The sequence below is a fragment of the Eucyclogobius newberryi genome, unplaced genomic scaffold (assembly GCF_026437365.1).
Source record: "Eucyclogobius newberryi isolate DKJ021-1_F unplaced genomic scaffold, fEucNew1.0.hap1 SCAF_15, whole genome shotgun sequence".
Classification (NCBI taxonomy): Eukaryota; Metazoa; Chordata; class Actinopteri; order Gobiiformes; family Gobiidae; genus Eucyclogobius; species Eucyclogobius newberryi.
The window spans coordinates 35,174,074-35,190,359 of NW_027315779.1; the positions used below are offsets into that span (position 1 = coordinate 35,174,074).

Genomic DNA, 16,286 nt, shown 5'->3' on the forward strand with positions numbered 1-16,286 from the left:
TTCTGTCACAGCGTCCTTCTGACTGTCCTCTTCTGTGTCACAGCGTCCTTCTGACTGTCCTCTTTTGTCACAGCGTCCTTCTGACTGTCTTCTTCTGTCACAGCGTCCTTCTGACTGTCCTCTTCTGTCACAGTGTCTTTCTGACTGTCCTCTTCTGTCAAAGCGTCCTTCTGACTGTCCTCTTCTGTCACCGCGTCCTTCTGACTGTCCTCTTCTGTCACAGCGTCCTTCTGACTGTCCTCTTCTGTCACAGTGTCTTTCTGACTGTCCTCTTCTGTCACAGCGTCCTTCTGACTGTCCTCTTCTGTGTCACAGCGTCCTTCTGACTGTCCTCTTCTGTCACAGCGTCCTTCTGACTGTCCTCTTCTGTGTCACAGTGTCCTTCTGACTGTCCTCTTCTGTCACAGCGTCCTTCTGACTGTCCTCTTCTGTCACAGCGTCCTTCTGACTGTCCTCTTCTGTCACAGTGTCTTTCTGATTGTCCTCTTCTGTCACAGTGTCCTTCTGACTGTCCTCTTCTGTCACAGCGTCCTTCTGACTGTCCTCTTCTGTCACAGTGTCCTTCTGACTGTCTTCTGTCACAGTGTCCTTCTGACTGTCCTCTTCTGTCACAGCGTCCTTCTGACTGTCCTCTTCTGTCACAGTGTCCTTCTGACTGTCCTCTTCTGTCACAGCGTCCTTCTGACTGTCCTCTTCTGTCACAGCGTCCTTCTGACTGTCCTCTTCTGTCACAGCGTCCTTCTGACTGTCCTCTTCAGTCACAGCGTCCTTCTGACTGTCCTCTTCTGTGTCACAGCGTCCTTCTGACTGTCCTCTTCTGTCACAGCGTCCTTCTGACAGTCCTCTTCTGTGTCACAGCGTCCTTCTGACTGTCCTCTTCTGTCACAGCGTCCTTCTGACTGTCCTCTTCTGTCACAGCGTCCTTCTGACTGTCCTCTTCTGTCACAGTGTCTTTCTTACTGTCCTCTTCTGTCACAGCGTCCTTCTGACCGTCCTCTTCTGTGTCACAGCGTCCTTCTGACTGTCCTCTTCTGTCACAGCGTCCTTCTGACTGTCCTCTTCTGTCACAGTGTCTTTCTGACTGTCCTCTTCTGTCACAGCGTCCTTCTGACTGTCCTCTTCTGTGTCACAGCGTCCTTCTGACTGTCCTCTTCTGTCACAGCGTCCTTCTGACTGTCCTCTTCTGTCACAGTGTCTTTCTGACTGTCCTCTTCTGTCACAGCGTCCTTCTGACTGTCCTCTTCTGTCACAGTGTCTTTCTGACTGTCCTCTTCTGTCACAGCGTCCTTCTGACTGTCCTCTTCTGTCACAGCGTCCTTCTGACTGTCCTCTTCTGTCACAGCGTCTTTCTGACTGTCCTCTTCTGTCATAGCGTCCTTCTGACTGTCCTCTTCTATGTCACAGCGTCCTTCTGACTGTCCTCTTCTGTCACAGCGTCCTTCTGACTGTCCTCTTCTGTGTCACAGCGTCCTTCTGACTGTCCTCTTCTGTCACAGCGTCCTTCTGACTGTCCTCTTCTGTCACAGTGTCCTTCTGACTGTCCTCTTCTGTCACAGTGTCTTTCTGACTGTCCTCTTCTGTGTCACAGCGTCCTTCTGACTGTCCTCTTCTGTCACAGCGTCCTTCTGACTGTCCTCTTCTGTCACAGCGTCCTTCTGACTGTCCTCTTCTGTCACAGCGTCCTTCTGACTGTCCTCTTCTGTCACAGCGTCCTTCTGACTGTCCTATTCTGTGTCACAGCGTCCTTCTGACTGTCCTCTTCTGTCACAGCGTCCTTCTGACTGTCCTCTTCTGTCACAGCGTCCTTCTGACTGTCCTCTTCTGTCACAGTGTCTTTCTGATTGTCCTCTTCTGTCACAGTGTCCTTCTGACTGTCCTCTTCTGTCACAGCGTCCTTCTGACTGTCCTCTTCTGTCACAGCGTCCTTCTGACTGTCCTCTTCTGTGTCACAGCGTCCTTCTGACTGTCCTCTTCTGTCACAGCGTCCTTCTGACTGTCCTCTTCTGTCACAGTGTCTTTCTGACTGTCCTCTTCTGTCACAGCGTCCTTCTGACTGTCCTCTTCTGTCACAGCGTCTTTCTGACTGTCCTCTTCTGTCACAGCGTCCTTCTGACTGTCCTCTTCTGTCACAGCGTCCTTCTGACTGTCCTCTTCTGTGTCACAGCGTCCTTCTGACTGTCCTCTTCTGTCACAGTGTCCTTCTGACTGTCCTCTTCTGTCACAGTGTCTTTCTGACTGTCCTCTTCTGTCACAGCGTCGTTCTGACTGTCCTCTTCTGTGTCACAGCGTCCTTCTGACTGTCCTCTTCTGTCACAGCGTCCTTCTGACTGTCCTCTTCTGTCACAGCGTCCTTCTGACTGTCCTCTTCTGTCACAGCGTCCTTCTGACTGTCCTCTTCTGTCACAGTGTCTTTCTTACTGTCCTCTTCTGTCACAGCGTCCTTCTGACCGTCCTCTTCTGTGTCACAGCGTCCTTCTGACTGTCCTCTTCTGTCACAGTGTCTTTCTGACTGTCCTCTTCTGTCACAGCGTCCTTCTGACTGTCCTCTTCTGTGTCACAGCGTCCTTCTGACTGTCCTCTTCTGTCATAGCGTCCTTCTGACTGTCCTCTTCTGTGTCACAGCGTCCTTCTGACTGTCCTCTTCTGTCACAGCGTCCTTCTGACTGTCCTCTTCTGTGTCACAGCGTCCTTCTGACTGTCCTCTTCTGTCACAGCGTCCTTCTGACTGTCCTCTTCTGTCACAGTGTCCTTCTGACTGTCCTCTTCTGTCACAGTGTCTTTCTGACTGTCCTCTTCTGTGTCACAGCGTCCTTCTGACTGTCCTCTTCTGTCACAGCGTCCTTCTGACTGTCCTCTTCTGTCACAGCGTCCTTCTGACTGTCCTCTTCTGTCACAGCGTCCTTCTGACTGTCCTCTTCTGTCACAGCGTCCTTCTGACTGTCCTATTCTGTGTCACAGCGTCCTTCTGACTGTCCTCTTCTGTCACAGCGTCCTTCTGACTGTCCTCTTCTGTCACAGTGTCCTTCTGACTGTCCTCTTCTGTGTCACAGCGTCCTTCTGACTGTCCTCTTCTGTGTCACAGCGTCCTTCTGACTGTCCTCTTCTGTCACAGCGTCCTTCTGACTGTCCTCTTCTGTCACAGCGTCCTTCTGACTGTCCTCTTCTGTCACAGCGTCTTTCTTACTGTCCTCTTCTGTCACAGCGTCCATCTGACCGTCCTCTTCTGTGTCACAGCGTCCTTCTGACTGTCCTCTTCTGTCACAGCGTCCCTCTGACTGTCCTCTTCTGTCACAGTGTCTTTCTGACTGTCCTCTTCTGTCACAGCGTCCTTCTGACTGTCCTCTTCTGTGTCACAGCGTCCTTCTAACTGTCCTCTTCTGTCACAGCGTCCTTCTGACTGTCCTCTTCTGTCAAAGCGTCCTTCTGACTGTCCTCTTCTGTCACCGCGTCCTTCTGACTGTCCTCTTCTGTCACAGCGTCCTTCTGACTGTCCTCTTCTGTCACAGTGTCTTTCTGACTGTCCTCTTCTGTCACAGCGTCCTTCTGACTGTCCTCTTCTGTGTCACAGCGTCCTTCTGACTGTCCTCTTCTGTCACAGCGTCCTTCTGACTGTCCTCTTCTGTGTCACAGTGTCCTTCTGACTGTCCTCTTCTGTCACAGCGTCCTTCTGACTGTCCTCTTCTGTCACAGCGTCCTTCTGACTGTCCTCTTCTGTCACAGTGTCTTTCTGATTGTCCTCTTCTGTCACAGTGTCCTTCTGACTGTCCTCTTCTGTCACAGCGTCCTTCTGACTGTCCTCTTCTGTCACAGCGTCCTTCTGACTGTCCTCTTCTGTCACAGTGTCCTTCTGACTGTCCTCTTCTGTCACAGCGTCCTTCTGACTGTCCTCTTCTGTCACAGTGTCCTTCTGACTGTCCTCTTCTGTCACAGCGTCCTTCTGACTGTCCTCTTCTGTCACAGCGTCCTTCTGACTGTCCTCTTCTGTCACAGTGTCCTTCTGACTGTCCTTTTCTGTCACAGCGTCCTTCTGACTGTCCTCTTCTGTCACAGCGTCCTTCTGACTGTCCTCTTCTGTCACAGCGTCCTTCTGACTGTCCTCTTCTGTGTCACAGCGTCCTTCTGACTGTCCTCTTCTGTCACAGCGTCCTTCTGACAGTCCTCTTCTGTGTCACAGCGTCCTTCTGACTGTCCTCTTCTGTCACAGCGTCCTTCTGACTGTCCTCTTCTGTCACAGCGTCCTTCTGACTGTCCTCTTCTGTCACAGTGTCTTTCTTACTGTCCTCTTCTGTCACAGCGTCCTTCTGACCGTCCTCTTCTGTGTCACAGCGTCCTTCTGACTGTCCTCTTCTGTCACAGCGTCCTTCTGACTGTCCTCTACTGTCACAGCGTCTTTCTGACTGTCCTCTTCTGTCACAGCGTCCTTCTGACTGTCCTCTTCTGTGTCACAGCGTCCTTCTGACTGTCCTCTTCTGTCACAGCGTCCTTCTGACTGTCCTCTTCTGTCACAGTGTCTTTCTGACTGTCCTCTTCTGTCACAGCGTCCTTCTGACTGTCCTCTTCTGTCACAGCGTCCTTCTGACTGTCCTCTTCTGTCACAGCGTCTTTCTGACTGTCCTCTTCTGTCATAGCGTCCTTCTGACTGTCCTCTTCTGTGTCACAGCGTCCTTCTGACTGTCCTCTTCTGTCACAGCGTCCTTCTGACTGTCCTCTTCTGTGTCACAGCGTCCTTCTGACTGTCCTCTTCTGTCACAGCGTCCTTCTGACTGTCCTCTTCTGTCACAGTGTCCTTCTGACTGTCCTCTTCTGTCACAGTGTCTTTCTGACTGTCCTCTTCTGTGTCACAGCGTCCTTCTGACTGTCCTCTTCTGTCACAGCGTCCTTCTGACTGTCCTCTTCTGTCACAGCGTCCTTCTGACTGTCCTCTTCTGTCACAGCGTCCTTCTGACTGTCCTCTTCTGTCACAGCGTCCTTCTGACTGTCCTATTCTGTGTCACAGCGTCCTTCTGACTGTCCTCTTCTGTCACAGCGTCCTTCTGACTGTCCTCTTCTGTCACAGCGTCCTTCTGACTGTCCTCTTCTGTCACAGCGTCCTTCTGACTGTCCTCTTCTGTCACAGCGTCCTTCTGACTATCCTCTTCTGTGTCACAGCGTCCTTCTGACTGTCCTCTTCTGTCACAGCGTCCTTCTGACTGTCCTCTTCTGTCACAGCGTCCTTCTGACTGTCCTCTTCTGTCACAGCGTCTTTCTGACTGTCCTCTTCTGTCACAGCGTCCTTCTGACTGTCCTCTTCTGTCACAGCGTCCTTCTGACTGTCCTCTTCTGTGTCACAGCGTCCTTCTGACTGTCCTCTTCTGTCACAGTGTCCTTCTGACTGTCCTCTTCTGTCACAGTGTCTTTCTGACTGTCCTCTTCTGTCACAGCGTCGTTCTGACTGTCCTCTTCTGTGTCACAGCGTCCTTCTGACTGTCCTCTTCTGTCACAGCGTCCTTCTGACTGTCCTCTTCTGTCACAGCGTCCTTCTGACTGTCCTCTTCTGTCACAGTGTCTTTCTTACTGTCCTCTTCTGTCACAGCGTCCTTCTGACCGTCCTCTTCTGTGTCACAGCGTCCTTCTGACTGTCCTCTTCTGTCACAGCGTCCTTCTGACTGTCCTCTTCTGTCACAGTGTCTTTCTGACTGTCCTCTTCTGTCACAGCGTCCTTCTGACTGTCCTCTTCTGTGTCACAGCGTCCTTCTGACTGTCCTCTTCTGTCACAGCGTCCTTCTGACTGTCCTCTTCTGTCACAGTGTCTTTCTGACTGTCCTCTTCTGTCACAGCGTCCTTCTGACTGTCCTCTTCTGTCACAGCGTCCTTCTGACTGTCCTCTTCTGTCACAGCGTCTTTCTGACTGTCCTCTTCTGTCATAGCGTCCTTCTGACTGTCCTCTTCTGTGTCACAGCGTCCTTCTGACTGTCCTCTTCTGTCACAGCGTCCTTCTGACTGTCCTCCTCTGTGTCACAGCGTCCTTCTGACTGTCCTCTTCTGTCACAGCGTCCTTCTGACTGTCCTCTTCTGTCACAGTGTCCTTCTGACTGTCCTCTTCTGTCACAGTGTCTTTCTGACTGTCCTCTTCTGTGTCACAGCGTCCTTCTGACTGTCCTCTTCTGTCACAGCGTCCTTCTGACTGTCCTCTTCTGTCACAGCGTCCTTCTGACTGTCCTCTTCTGTCACAGCGTCCTTCTGACTGTCCTATTCTGTGTCACAGCGTCCTTCTGACTGTCCTCTTCTGTCACAGCGTCCTTCTGACTGTCCTCTTCTGTCACAGCGTCCTTCTGACTGTCCTCTTCTGTCACAGCGTCCTTCTGACTGTCCTCTTCTGTCACAGTGTCTTTCTGATTGTCCTCTTCTGTCACAGTGTCCTTCTGACTGTCCTCTTCTGTCACAGCGTCCTTCTGACTGTCCTCTTCTGTCACAGTGTCCTTCTGACTGTCCTCTTCTGTCACAGCGTCCTTCTGACTGTCCTCTTCTGTCACAGCGTCCTTCTGACTGTCCTCTTCTGTGTCACAGCGTCCTTCTGACTGTCCTCTTCTGTCACAGCGTCCTTCTGACTGTCCTCTTCTGTCACAGCGTCCTTCTGACTGTCCTCTTCTGTCACAGCGTCTTTCTGACTGTCCTCTTCTGTCACAGCGTCCTTCTGACTGTCCTCTTCTGTCACAGCGTCCTTCTGACTGTCCTCTTCTGTGTCACAGCGTCCTTCTGACTGTCCTCTTCTGTCACAGTGTCCTTCTGACTGTCCTCTTCTGTCACAGTGTCTTTCTGACTGTCCTCTTCTGTCACAGCGTCGTTCTGACTGTCCTCTTCTGTGTCACAGCGTCCTTCTGACTGTCCTCTTCTGTCACAGCGTCCTTCTGACTGTCCTCTTCTGTCACAGCGTCCTTCTGACTGTCCTCTTCTGTCACAGTGTCTTTCTGACTGTCCTCTTCTGTCACAGCGTCCTTCTGACTGTCCTCTTCTGTCACAGCGTCCTTCTGACTGTCCTCTTCTGTCACAGCGTCCTTCTGACTGTCCTCTTCTGTCACAGTGTCTTTCTGACTGTCCTCTTCTGTCACAGCGTCCTTCTGACTGTCCTCTTCTGTCACAGCGTCCTTCTGACTGTCCTCTTCTGTCACAGCGTCTTTCTGACTGTCCTCTTCTGTCATAGCGTCCTTCTGACTGTCCTCTTCTGTGTCACAGCGTCCTTCTGACTGTCCTCTTCTGTCACAGCGTCCTTCTGACTGTCCTCTTCTGTGTCACAGCGTCCTTCTGACTGTCCTCTTCTGTCACAGCGTCCTTCTGACTGTCCTCTTCTGTCACAGCGTCCTTCTGACTGTCCTCTTCTGTCACAGCGTCCTTCTGACTGTCCTCTTCTGTCACAGCGTCCTTCTGACTGTCCTCTTCTGTCACAGCGTCCTTCTGACTGTCCTATTCTGTGTCACAGCGTACTTCTGACTGTCCTCTTCTGTCACAGCGTCCTTCTGACTGTCCTCTTCTGTCACAGCGTCCTTCTGACTGTCCTCTTCTGTGTCACAGCGTCCTTCTGACTGTCCTCTTCTGTCACAGCGTCCTTCTGACTGTCCTCTTCTGTGTCACAGCGTCCTTCTGACTGTCCTCTTCTGTCACAGCGTCCTTCTGACTGTCCTCTTCTGTCACAGCGTCCTTCTGACTGTCCTCTTCTGTCAGTGTCTTTCTTACTGTCCTCTTCTGTCACAGCGTCCATCTGACCGTCCTCTTCTGTGTCACAGCGTCCTTCTGACTGTCCTCTTCTGTAACAGCTTCCCTCTGACTGTCCTCTTCTGTCACAGTGTCTTTCTGACTGTCCTCTTCTGTCACAGCGTCCTTCTGACTGTCCTCTTCTGTGTCACAGCGTCCTTCTGACTGTCCTCTTCTGTCACAGCGTCCTTCTGACTGTCCTCTTCTGTCACAGTGTCTTTCTGACTGTCCTCTTCTGTCACAGCGTCCTTCTGACTGTCCTCTTCTGTCACAGCGTCTTTCTGACTGTCCTCTTCTGTCACAGCGTCCTTCTGACTGTCCTCTTCTGTCACAGCGTCCTTCTGACTGTCCTCTTCTGTGTCACAGCGTCCTTCTGACTGTCCTCTTCTGTCACAGTGTCCTTCTGACTGTCCTCTTCTGTCACAGTGTCTTTCTGACTGTCCTCTTCTGTCACAGCGTCGTTCTGACTGTCCTCTTCTGTCACAGCGTCCTTCTGACTGTCCTCTTCTGTCACAGCGTCGTTCTGACTGTCCTCTTCTGTGTCACAGCGTCCTTCTGACTGTCCTCTTCTGTCACAGTGTCTTTCTGACTGTCCTCTTCTGTCACAGCGTCGTTCTGACTGTCCTCTTCTGTCACAGCGTCCTTCTGACTGTCCTCTTCTGTGTCACAGCGTCCTTCTGACTGTCCTCTTCTGTCACAGCGTCCTTCTGACTGTCCTCTTCTGTGTCACAGCGTCCTTCTGACTGTCCTCTTCTGTCACAGCGTCCTTCTGACTGTCCTCTTCTGTGTCACAGCGTCCTTCTGACTGTCCTCTTCTGTCACAGCGTCCTTCTGACTGTCCTCTTCTGTCACAGCGTCCTTCTGACTGTCCTCTTCTGTCACAGTGTCTTTCTTACTGTCCTCTTCTGTCACAGCGTCCATCTGACCGTCCTCTTCTGTGTCACAGCGTCCTTCTGACTGTCCTCTTCTGTCACAGCGTCCCTCTGACTGTCCTCTTCTGTCACAGTGTCTTTCTGACTGTCCTCTTCTGTCACAGCGTCCTTCTGACTGTCCTCTTCTGTGTCACAGCGTCCTTCTGACTGTCCTCTTCTGTCACAGCGTCCTTCTGACTGTCCTCTTCTGTCACAGTGTCTTTCTGACTGTCCTCTTCTGTCACAGCGTCCTTCTGACTGTCCTCTTCTGTCACAGCGTCCTTCTGACTGTCCTCTTCTGTGTCACAGCGTCCTTCTGACTGTCCTCTTCTGTGTCACAGCGTCCTTCTGACTGTCCTCTTCTGTCACAGTGTCCTTCTGACTGTCCTCTTCTGTCACAGTGTCTTTCTGACTGTCCTCTTCTGTCACAGCGTCGTTCTGACTGTCCTCTTCTGTGTCACAGCGTCCTTCTGACTGTCCTCTTCTGTCACAGCGTCCTTCTCCAGCCTCAAGACGGAACTGGAGCGAGTCAAGGCCCAAAAACAACAGGTACTTTCATATTGCTCTTCACATGTGGTTTATCTACGGCTGATGTTGGTTTTATCTTTAAAGTTTGCTCAGCAATAAATTTGTGCAATAAATATGATCAATAATCTGGCAAAATGCAAACTAGAGCTGAACCTCAGAGCTGAACCTTAGAGCTGAACCTTAGAGCTGAACCTCGGAGCTGAACCTCAGAGCTGGACCTTGGAGCTGAATTCATATATATAATGTCACAATGAACTGTTTTCTGCTCGTTTTATTTCTAAAGAAAACTGACAATCTTTAAGCTTTAAGATTATTTATGGCTCTTGTGTTTGTTGAGAGTTTATCATCGATCCAGATACAAGTATTTGTAATATTTGAGTATTTGTTCAATCTTATTACCATCAAGAGTCAGAATAGATATATTTTTTTGGGTCTCTAGAGTCTTTTGGAGAACAGCATACATTTAGTTTTATTTGAATAATTTTAAATTGACAGTTTTGTTGGAGTAAAAATCCTCTTGAATATTTAGTCACTTGTGCAGCAGGGGGCGCTCTAACATACAGGGGGCGCTCTAACATACAGGGGGCGCTCTAACATACAGGGGGCGCTCTAACATACAGGGGGCGCTCTAACATACAGGGGGCGCTCTAACATACAGGGGGCGCTCTAACATACAGGGGGCGCTCTAACATACAGGGGGCGCTCTAACATACAGGGGGCGCTCTAACATACAGGGGGTGCTCTAACATACAGGGGGCGCTCTAACATACAGGGGGCGCTCTAACACACAGGGGGCGCTCTAACACACAGGGGGCGCTCTAACATACAGGGGGCGCTCTAACACACAGGGGGCGCTCTAACACGTACAGGGGGCGCTCTAACACACAGGGGGCGCTCTAACACACAGGGGGCGCTCTAACATACATAATCTCATCATCTGCACACGTGGATGCTGCTGTGGTTTAGATTATGTCCAATTGAGTTTATATAAATGTTAAATAACAGTGGTCCAAGGACAGAAGCTTGAGGAACTCCTTTATTAAGGTAAGAACATTCAGATTGAAAGCATCAGCAGAAACAGCTTGAGCTCTTTTGAGCGCTCACTCGTGAACAAGACCCCATTTGAAAAGTCTGATTGTAAATAAGAAATTAACAAATTCAAGAACGAAGACGAAGACGACAGGCTCCTCCCCCAGCTCAGGGTGTGAGGCTCCTCCCCCAGCTCAGGGTGTGAGGCTCCTCCCCCAGCTCAGGGTGTGAGGCTCCTCCTCCAGCTCAGGGTGTGAGGCTCCTCCCCCAGCTCAGGGTGTGAGGCTCCTCCTCCAGCTCAGGGTGTGAGGCTCCTCCCCCAGCTCAGGGTGTGAGGCTCCTCCTCCAGCTCAGGGTGTGAGGCTCCTCCTCCAGCTCAGTGTGTGAGGCTCCTCCTCCAACTAGTGTTGTGTTGACTTGTGTTGTGTTGTCATGTGTTGACATGTGTTGTGTTGACTTGTGTTGTGTTGACTTGTGTTGTGTTGACTTGTGTTGTGTTGTCATGTGTTGACTTGTGTTGTGTTGTCATGTGTTGACATGTGTTATGTTGACTTGTGTTGTGTTGTCATGTGTTGACTTGTGTTGTGTTATGTGTTGACATGTGTTGACTTGTGTTGTCATGTGCTGACATGTGTTGTGTTGACTTGTGTTGACATGTGTTGTGTTGTGTTATGTGTTGACATGTGTTGTGTTGACATGTGTTGTGTTGACATGTGTTGTGTTGACTTGTGTTGTGTTGTGTTGACTTGTGTTGTGTTGTCATGTGTTGACTTGTGTTGTGTTGACTTGTGTTGTCATGTGTTGACTTGTGTTGTGTTGACTTGTGTTGTGTTGACATGTGTTGTGTTGTCATGTGTTGACTTGTGTTGTGTTGACATGTGTTGTCATGTGTTGACTTGTGTTGTCATGTGTTGACATGTGTTGTGTGTTGACATGTGTTGACTTGTGTTGTCATGTGCTGACATGTGTTGTGTTGACTTGTGTTGTGTTGACATGTGTTGTGTTGTGTTATGTGTTGACATGTGTTGTGTTGACATGTGTTGTGTTGACTTGTGTTGTGTTGTGTTGTCATGTGTTGTGTTGACTTGTGTTGTGTTGTGTTGTCATGTGTTGACTTGTGTTGTGTTGACTTGTGTTGTCATGTGTTGACTTGTGTTGTGTTGACTTGTGTTGTGTTGACATGTGTTGTGTTGTCATGTGTTGACATGTGTTGTGTTGACATGTGTTGTGTTGACTTGTGTTGTGTTGTCATGTGTTGACTTGTGTTGTGTTGACTTGTGTTGTGTTGTGTTGACTTGTGTTGTGTTGACTTGTGTTGTGTTGCCATGTGTTGACTTGTGTTGTGTTGTCATGTGTTGTGTTGACATGTGTTGTGTTATGTGTTGTGTTATGTTGACATGTGTTGCCATGTGTTGTGTTATGTGTTGACATGTGTTGTGTTATGTGTTGTGTTATGTGTTGACATGTGTTGTGTTGACATGTGTTGCCATGTGTTGTGTTGTCATGTGTTGACTTGTGTTGTGTTGTCATGTGTTGACTTGTGTTGTGTTGTCATGTGTTGACATGTGTTTTGTAGACTTGTGTTGTGTTGACTTGTGTTTTGTTGACTTGTGTTGTGTTGACTTGTGTTGTGTTGTCATGTGTTGACTTGTGTTGTGTTGACATGTGTTGTGTTGTCATGTGTTGACTTGTGTTGTCATGTGTTGACTTGTGTTGTGTTGTCATGTGTTGACTTGTGTTGTGTTGTCATGTGTTGACTTGTGTTGTGTTGTCATGTGTTGACATGTGTTGTCATGTGTTGACTTGTGTTGTGTTGTCATGTGTTGTGTTGACATGTGTTGTGTTATGTGTTATGTGTTGACTTGTGTTGTGTTGTCATGTGTTGACATGTGTTTTGTAGACTTGTGTTGTGTTGACTTGTGTTTTGTTGACTTGTGTTGTGTTGACTTGTGTTGTGTTGTCATGTGTTGACTTGTGTTGTGTTGACATGTGTTGTGTTGTCATGTGTTGACTTGTGTTGTCATGTGTTGACTTGTGTTGTGTTGTCATGTGTTGACTTGTGTTGTGTTGTCATGTGTTGACTTGTGTTGTGTTGTCATGTGTTGACATGTGTTGTCATGTGTTGACTTGTGTTGTGTTGTCATGTGTTGTGTTGACATGTGTTGTGTTATGTGTTATGTGTTGACTTGTGTTGTGTTGTCATGTGTTGACATGTGTTGTGTTGTGTTGACTTGTGTTGTGTTGTGTTGACTTGTGTTGTGTTGTGTTGACTTGTGTTGTGTTGTTTGCAGTTGCAGAGCGCTCTGACAGAGAGGACTGAGGCCCTGGAGAGTCTGCGGGGGCTGAAGTCGAAGCTGGAGCTGCACATCTCAGAGCTGAGCTCGGCCAAGGTCAGACACTGAACCATTACACGTTTTACCTGACACTTTTAACGCTGCTTTGTGCAACAAGGAGACTGTGCATAACTGCTCAACAATGTCATTAATAGTTGTTGACTTTTTAGAATGACTTTTGTGTGAAAACCCAATCTGGGAGGACTTTGGGTCATAGCCCACGACACGAGGGGCCAAACGCTGTGAGAGGTGAAACATGGGAGGTCATGTTTTGAGACTTGCAAACTGAAGAACTATAACCAGACTTCCTCACAAGCTAATGATCCTAATGCTGGCGAGGCTCCTGAGAGGACGGCCCCGCCACACAGATGAGCCCTGTTCCTGGTACGGTCTCCCCGGGCCCAAGGGACGGACAGAGAAGAGGATTTAATTCTACAACAGCTGGTCCTTATGTTACGTGAACTGCAGCGTGACAAGTGTCATTGTGAGCCCAGGTCAGGGCTGAGAACGCCGCCCGTTTTGACACAGTGGAAGCTAATGTGGCGAGGCTGAAGGTGGGAGCAGAGGGCGGGCGCGGTGCAGAGGGCGGGCTGAGGGCGGGCGCGTCGCAGAGGGCGGGCAGAGGGCGGGCTGAGGGCGGGCGCGTCGCAAAGGGCGGGCGCGTCGCAGAGGGCGGGCGCGTCGCAGAGGACGGGCGCGTCGCAGAGGACGGGCGCGTCGCAGAGGGCGGGCGCGTCGCAGAGGGCAGGCTGAGGGCGGGCCCGTCGCAGAGGGCGGGCTGAGGGCGGGCGCGTCGCAGAGGGCGGGCTGAGGGCGGGCCCGTCGCAGAGGGCGGGCTGAGGGCGGGCCCGTCGCAGAGGGCGGGCTGAGGGCGGGCGCGTCGCAGAGGGCGGGCTGAGGGCGGGCCCGTCGCAGAGGGCGGGCTGAGGGCGGGCGCGTCGCAGAGGGCGGGCTGAGGGCGGGCGCGTCGCAGAGGGCGGGCTGAGGGCGGGCGCGTCGCAGAGGGCGGGCGCGTCGCAGAGGGCGGGCGCGTCGCAGAGGGCGGGCTGAGGGCGGGCTGAGGGCGGGCTCAGGGCGGGCGCGTCGCAGAGGGCGGGCTCAGGGCGGGCGCGTCGCTGAGGGCGGGTGCGTCACAGAGAGCGGGCGCGTCGCAGAGGGCGGGCGCGTCGCAGAGGGCGGGCTGAGGGCGGGCTGAGGGCGGGCGCGTCGCAGAGGGCGGGCTGAGGGCGGGCGCATCGCAGAGGACGGGCTGAGGCCGGGCGCGTCGCAGAGGGCGGGCGTGTTGCAGAGGCCGGGCGCGTCGCAGAGGGCGGGCTGAGGGCGGGCTGAGGGCGGGCGCGTCGCAGAGGCCGGGCTGCGGGCGCGTCGCAGAGGGCGGGCGCGTCGCAGAGGGCGGGCGCGTCGCAGAGGGCGGGCGCGTCGCAGAGGGCAGGCTGAGGGCGGGCCCGTCGCAGAGGGCGGGCTGAGGGCGGGCGCGTCGCAGAGTGCGGGCTGAGGTCGGGCGCGTCGCAGAGGGCGGGCTGAGGGCGGGCGCGTCGCAGAGGGCGGGCTGAGGGCGGGCGCGTCGCAGAGGGCGGGCTGAGGGCGGGCGCGTCGCAGAGGGCGGGCTGAGGGCGGGCGCGTCGCAGAGGGCGGGCTGATGGCGGGCGCGTCGCAGAGGGCGGGCTGAGGGCGGGCGCGTCGCAGAGGGCGGGCAGAGGGCGGGCGCGTCGCAGAGGGTGGGCTGAGGGCGGGCGCGTCGCAGAGGGTGGGCTGAGGGCGGGCTGAGGGCGGGCTGAGGGCGGGCGCGTCGCAGAGGCCGGGCGCGTCGCAGAGGCCGGGCGCGTCGCAGAGGCCGGGCGCGTCGCAGAGGGCGGGCGCGTCGCAGAGGGTGGGCTGAGGGCGGGCTGAGGGCGGGCGCGTCGCAGAGGCCGGGCGCGTCGCAGAGGCCGGGCGCGTCGCAGAGGGTGGGCTGAGGGCGGGCTGAGGGCGGGCGCGTCGCAGAGGCCGGGCGCGTCGCAGAGGCCGGGCGCGTCGCAGAGGCCGGGCGCGTCGCAGAGGCCGGGCGCGTCGCAGAGCTGTGTAGCTTTTAGCAAAAACAGCCGCAAAGGTGCCATAAAGCATTGTGTTACATTTGTGTGCAGGGTGTGGCACATGCACACAGCACACAGGGTGTGGCACATGCACACAGCACACAGGGTGTGGCACATGCACACAGCACACAGGGTGTGGCACATGCACACAGCACACAGGGTGTGGCACATGCACACAGCACACAGGGTGTGGCACATGCACACAGCACACAGGGTGTGGCACATGCACACAGCACACAGGGTGTGGCACATGCACACAGCACACAGGGTGTGGCACATGCACACAGCACACAGCTGATCCCTGAGGCTCTTCACTGCAAATCATCTGAAATAGAACTAATTTTGTCCAACTGTCTGTAAAAATGTCTTTTTGTCTCCACTAGAGTGCGCTAGAGATCCAGGTGCTGGATGAGAAGGACAAAGCTCAGCGGCTGCAGACAGAGCTGGACGTGAGCGAGCAGGTTCAGAAGGACTTTGTCAAACTCTCACAAACACTGCAGGTAAAAGTCAACACAGTAACTACAAACACAGCAACTCTGAGTTAGCCTGGGGCCTGGGGCCTTCAGTGAGGTCCTACACCAGGGGTGTCAAACATACGGCCCGTGTTTTAATCCGGCCTGCTTAACACTTTCAATTAATATATTTTTTTTTTTGTTCATAGAACCGTAATTACATCCGTAACCGTTTTAGGGAACGTTCAGTGCTTCAGCACCGCCCTCTGGTGGTCAGTGGAGGAGCGTAATGGTTTGAAGAGGCAGAGTTTCCAGTTCTTTAGAGGAACCAGGAGAAGGGGAAGCACAGTGTTCAGTCTGAGAGGGCATTGAAAAAGTAGCATCCTTTAATGAAATGGCATAATGAATCCAATCGATCAAACATATGAGCAAAAATTAGAAACATTTACATTATATGTTTACAAGAAACACATTTACGCTACATAAAACATAAACTAACAGAAAAGGTTTATTGCCATTGTCAATGAACAAAATTCACAAACACAGGAACTTTGGTGCAACATAAAACAATGAACAATGATTGTGTTTTTAAAGAATGGCACTCTTCATCATGAAGTGTGAAGACGAGGAGCTGCAATGTCAAGTTCCTTTGACATGTTTGAATGTAAAGACAAAAAGAGCAGATATGAGCTGGTTAAACTCCTCCTCCTTCACAAATACAGACCTGGACCACTCTGAGGAACCCTCATCTGTGGCAGACATTTGAATCTTCCTGGTAAACATTAGATAAACCAAAGTGGCACTGGAGGAACAATAAATAAGGAGGGAGATGAACCCTACGATCGAGGCTCTCCTGTAACCGCGGCAACGCTCATCCACAGCAGGTGGTCTCCTCCTGCTGGACCTGCTGCAGGTCATGATCTTATTCAAACCAAACTGATGCTGTGAGCGCAGAAAGACAAGTCCCGTGGTCATGGAAAAGATGTGTTTGAGAAGGGTCAAACCATTGGCATCGAACAGAGAAAACATCTGCAGAGAAGTGCAGTGGTCACTCTTCATGTGCAGTGGTCACTCTCCATGTGCAGTGGTCACTCTCCATGTGCAGTGGTCACTCCATGTGCAGTGGTCACTCTTCATGTATAGTGGTCACTCTTCATGTGTAGTGGTCACTCTCCTTGTGTAGTGGTCACTCTTCATGTGCAATGGTCACTCCATGTGCAGTGGTCACGCTCC

At 52.2% G+C, this 16,286-nt stretch overlaps 1 protein-coding gene across 2 annotated transcripts in view; it reads left to right on the forward strand.

The window, feature by feature from the left end:
* The window catches only part of rabep1 (rabaptin, RAB GTPase binding effector protein 1), a 90,728-nt gene that overhangs the window by 51,977 nt on the left and 22,465 nt on the right, over positions 1-16,286 (forward strand). For both annotated transcript variants that reach the window (XM_072447022.1, XM_072447023.1), the window contains 3 exons: positions 9,133-9,188; positions 12,488-12,586; positions 14,985-15,101. In XM_072447022.1, coding sequence (XP_072303123.1) covers positions 9,133-9,188; positions 12,488-12,586; positions 14,985-15,101 — 272 coding nt within the window. The remainder of the gene's footprint in view (positions 1-9,132; positions 9,189-12,487; positions 12,587-14,984; positions 15,102-16,286) is intronic.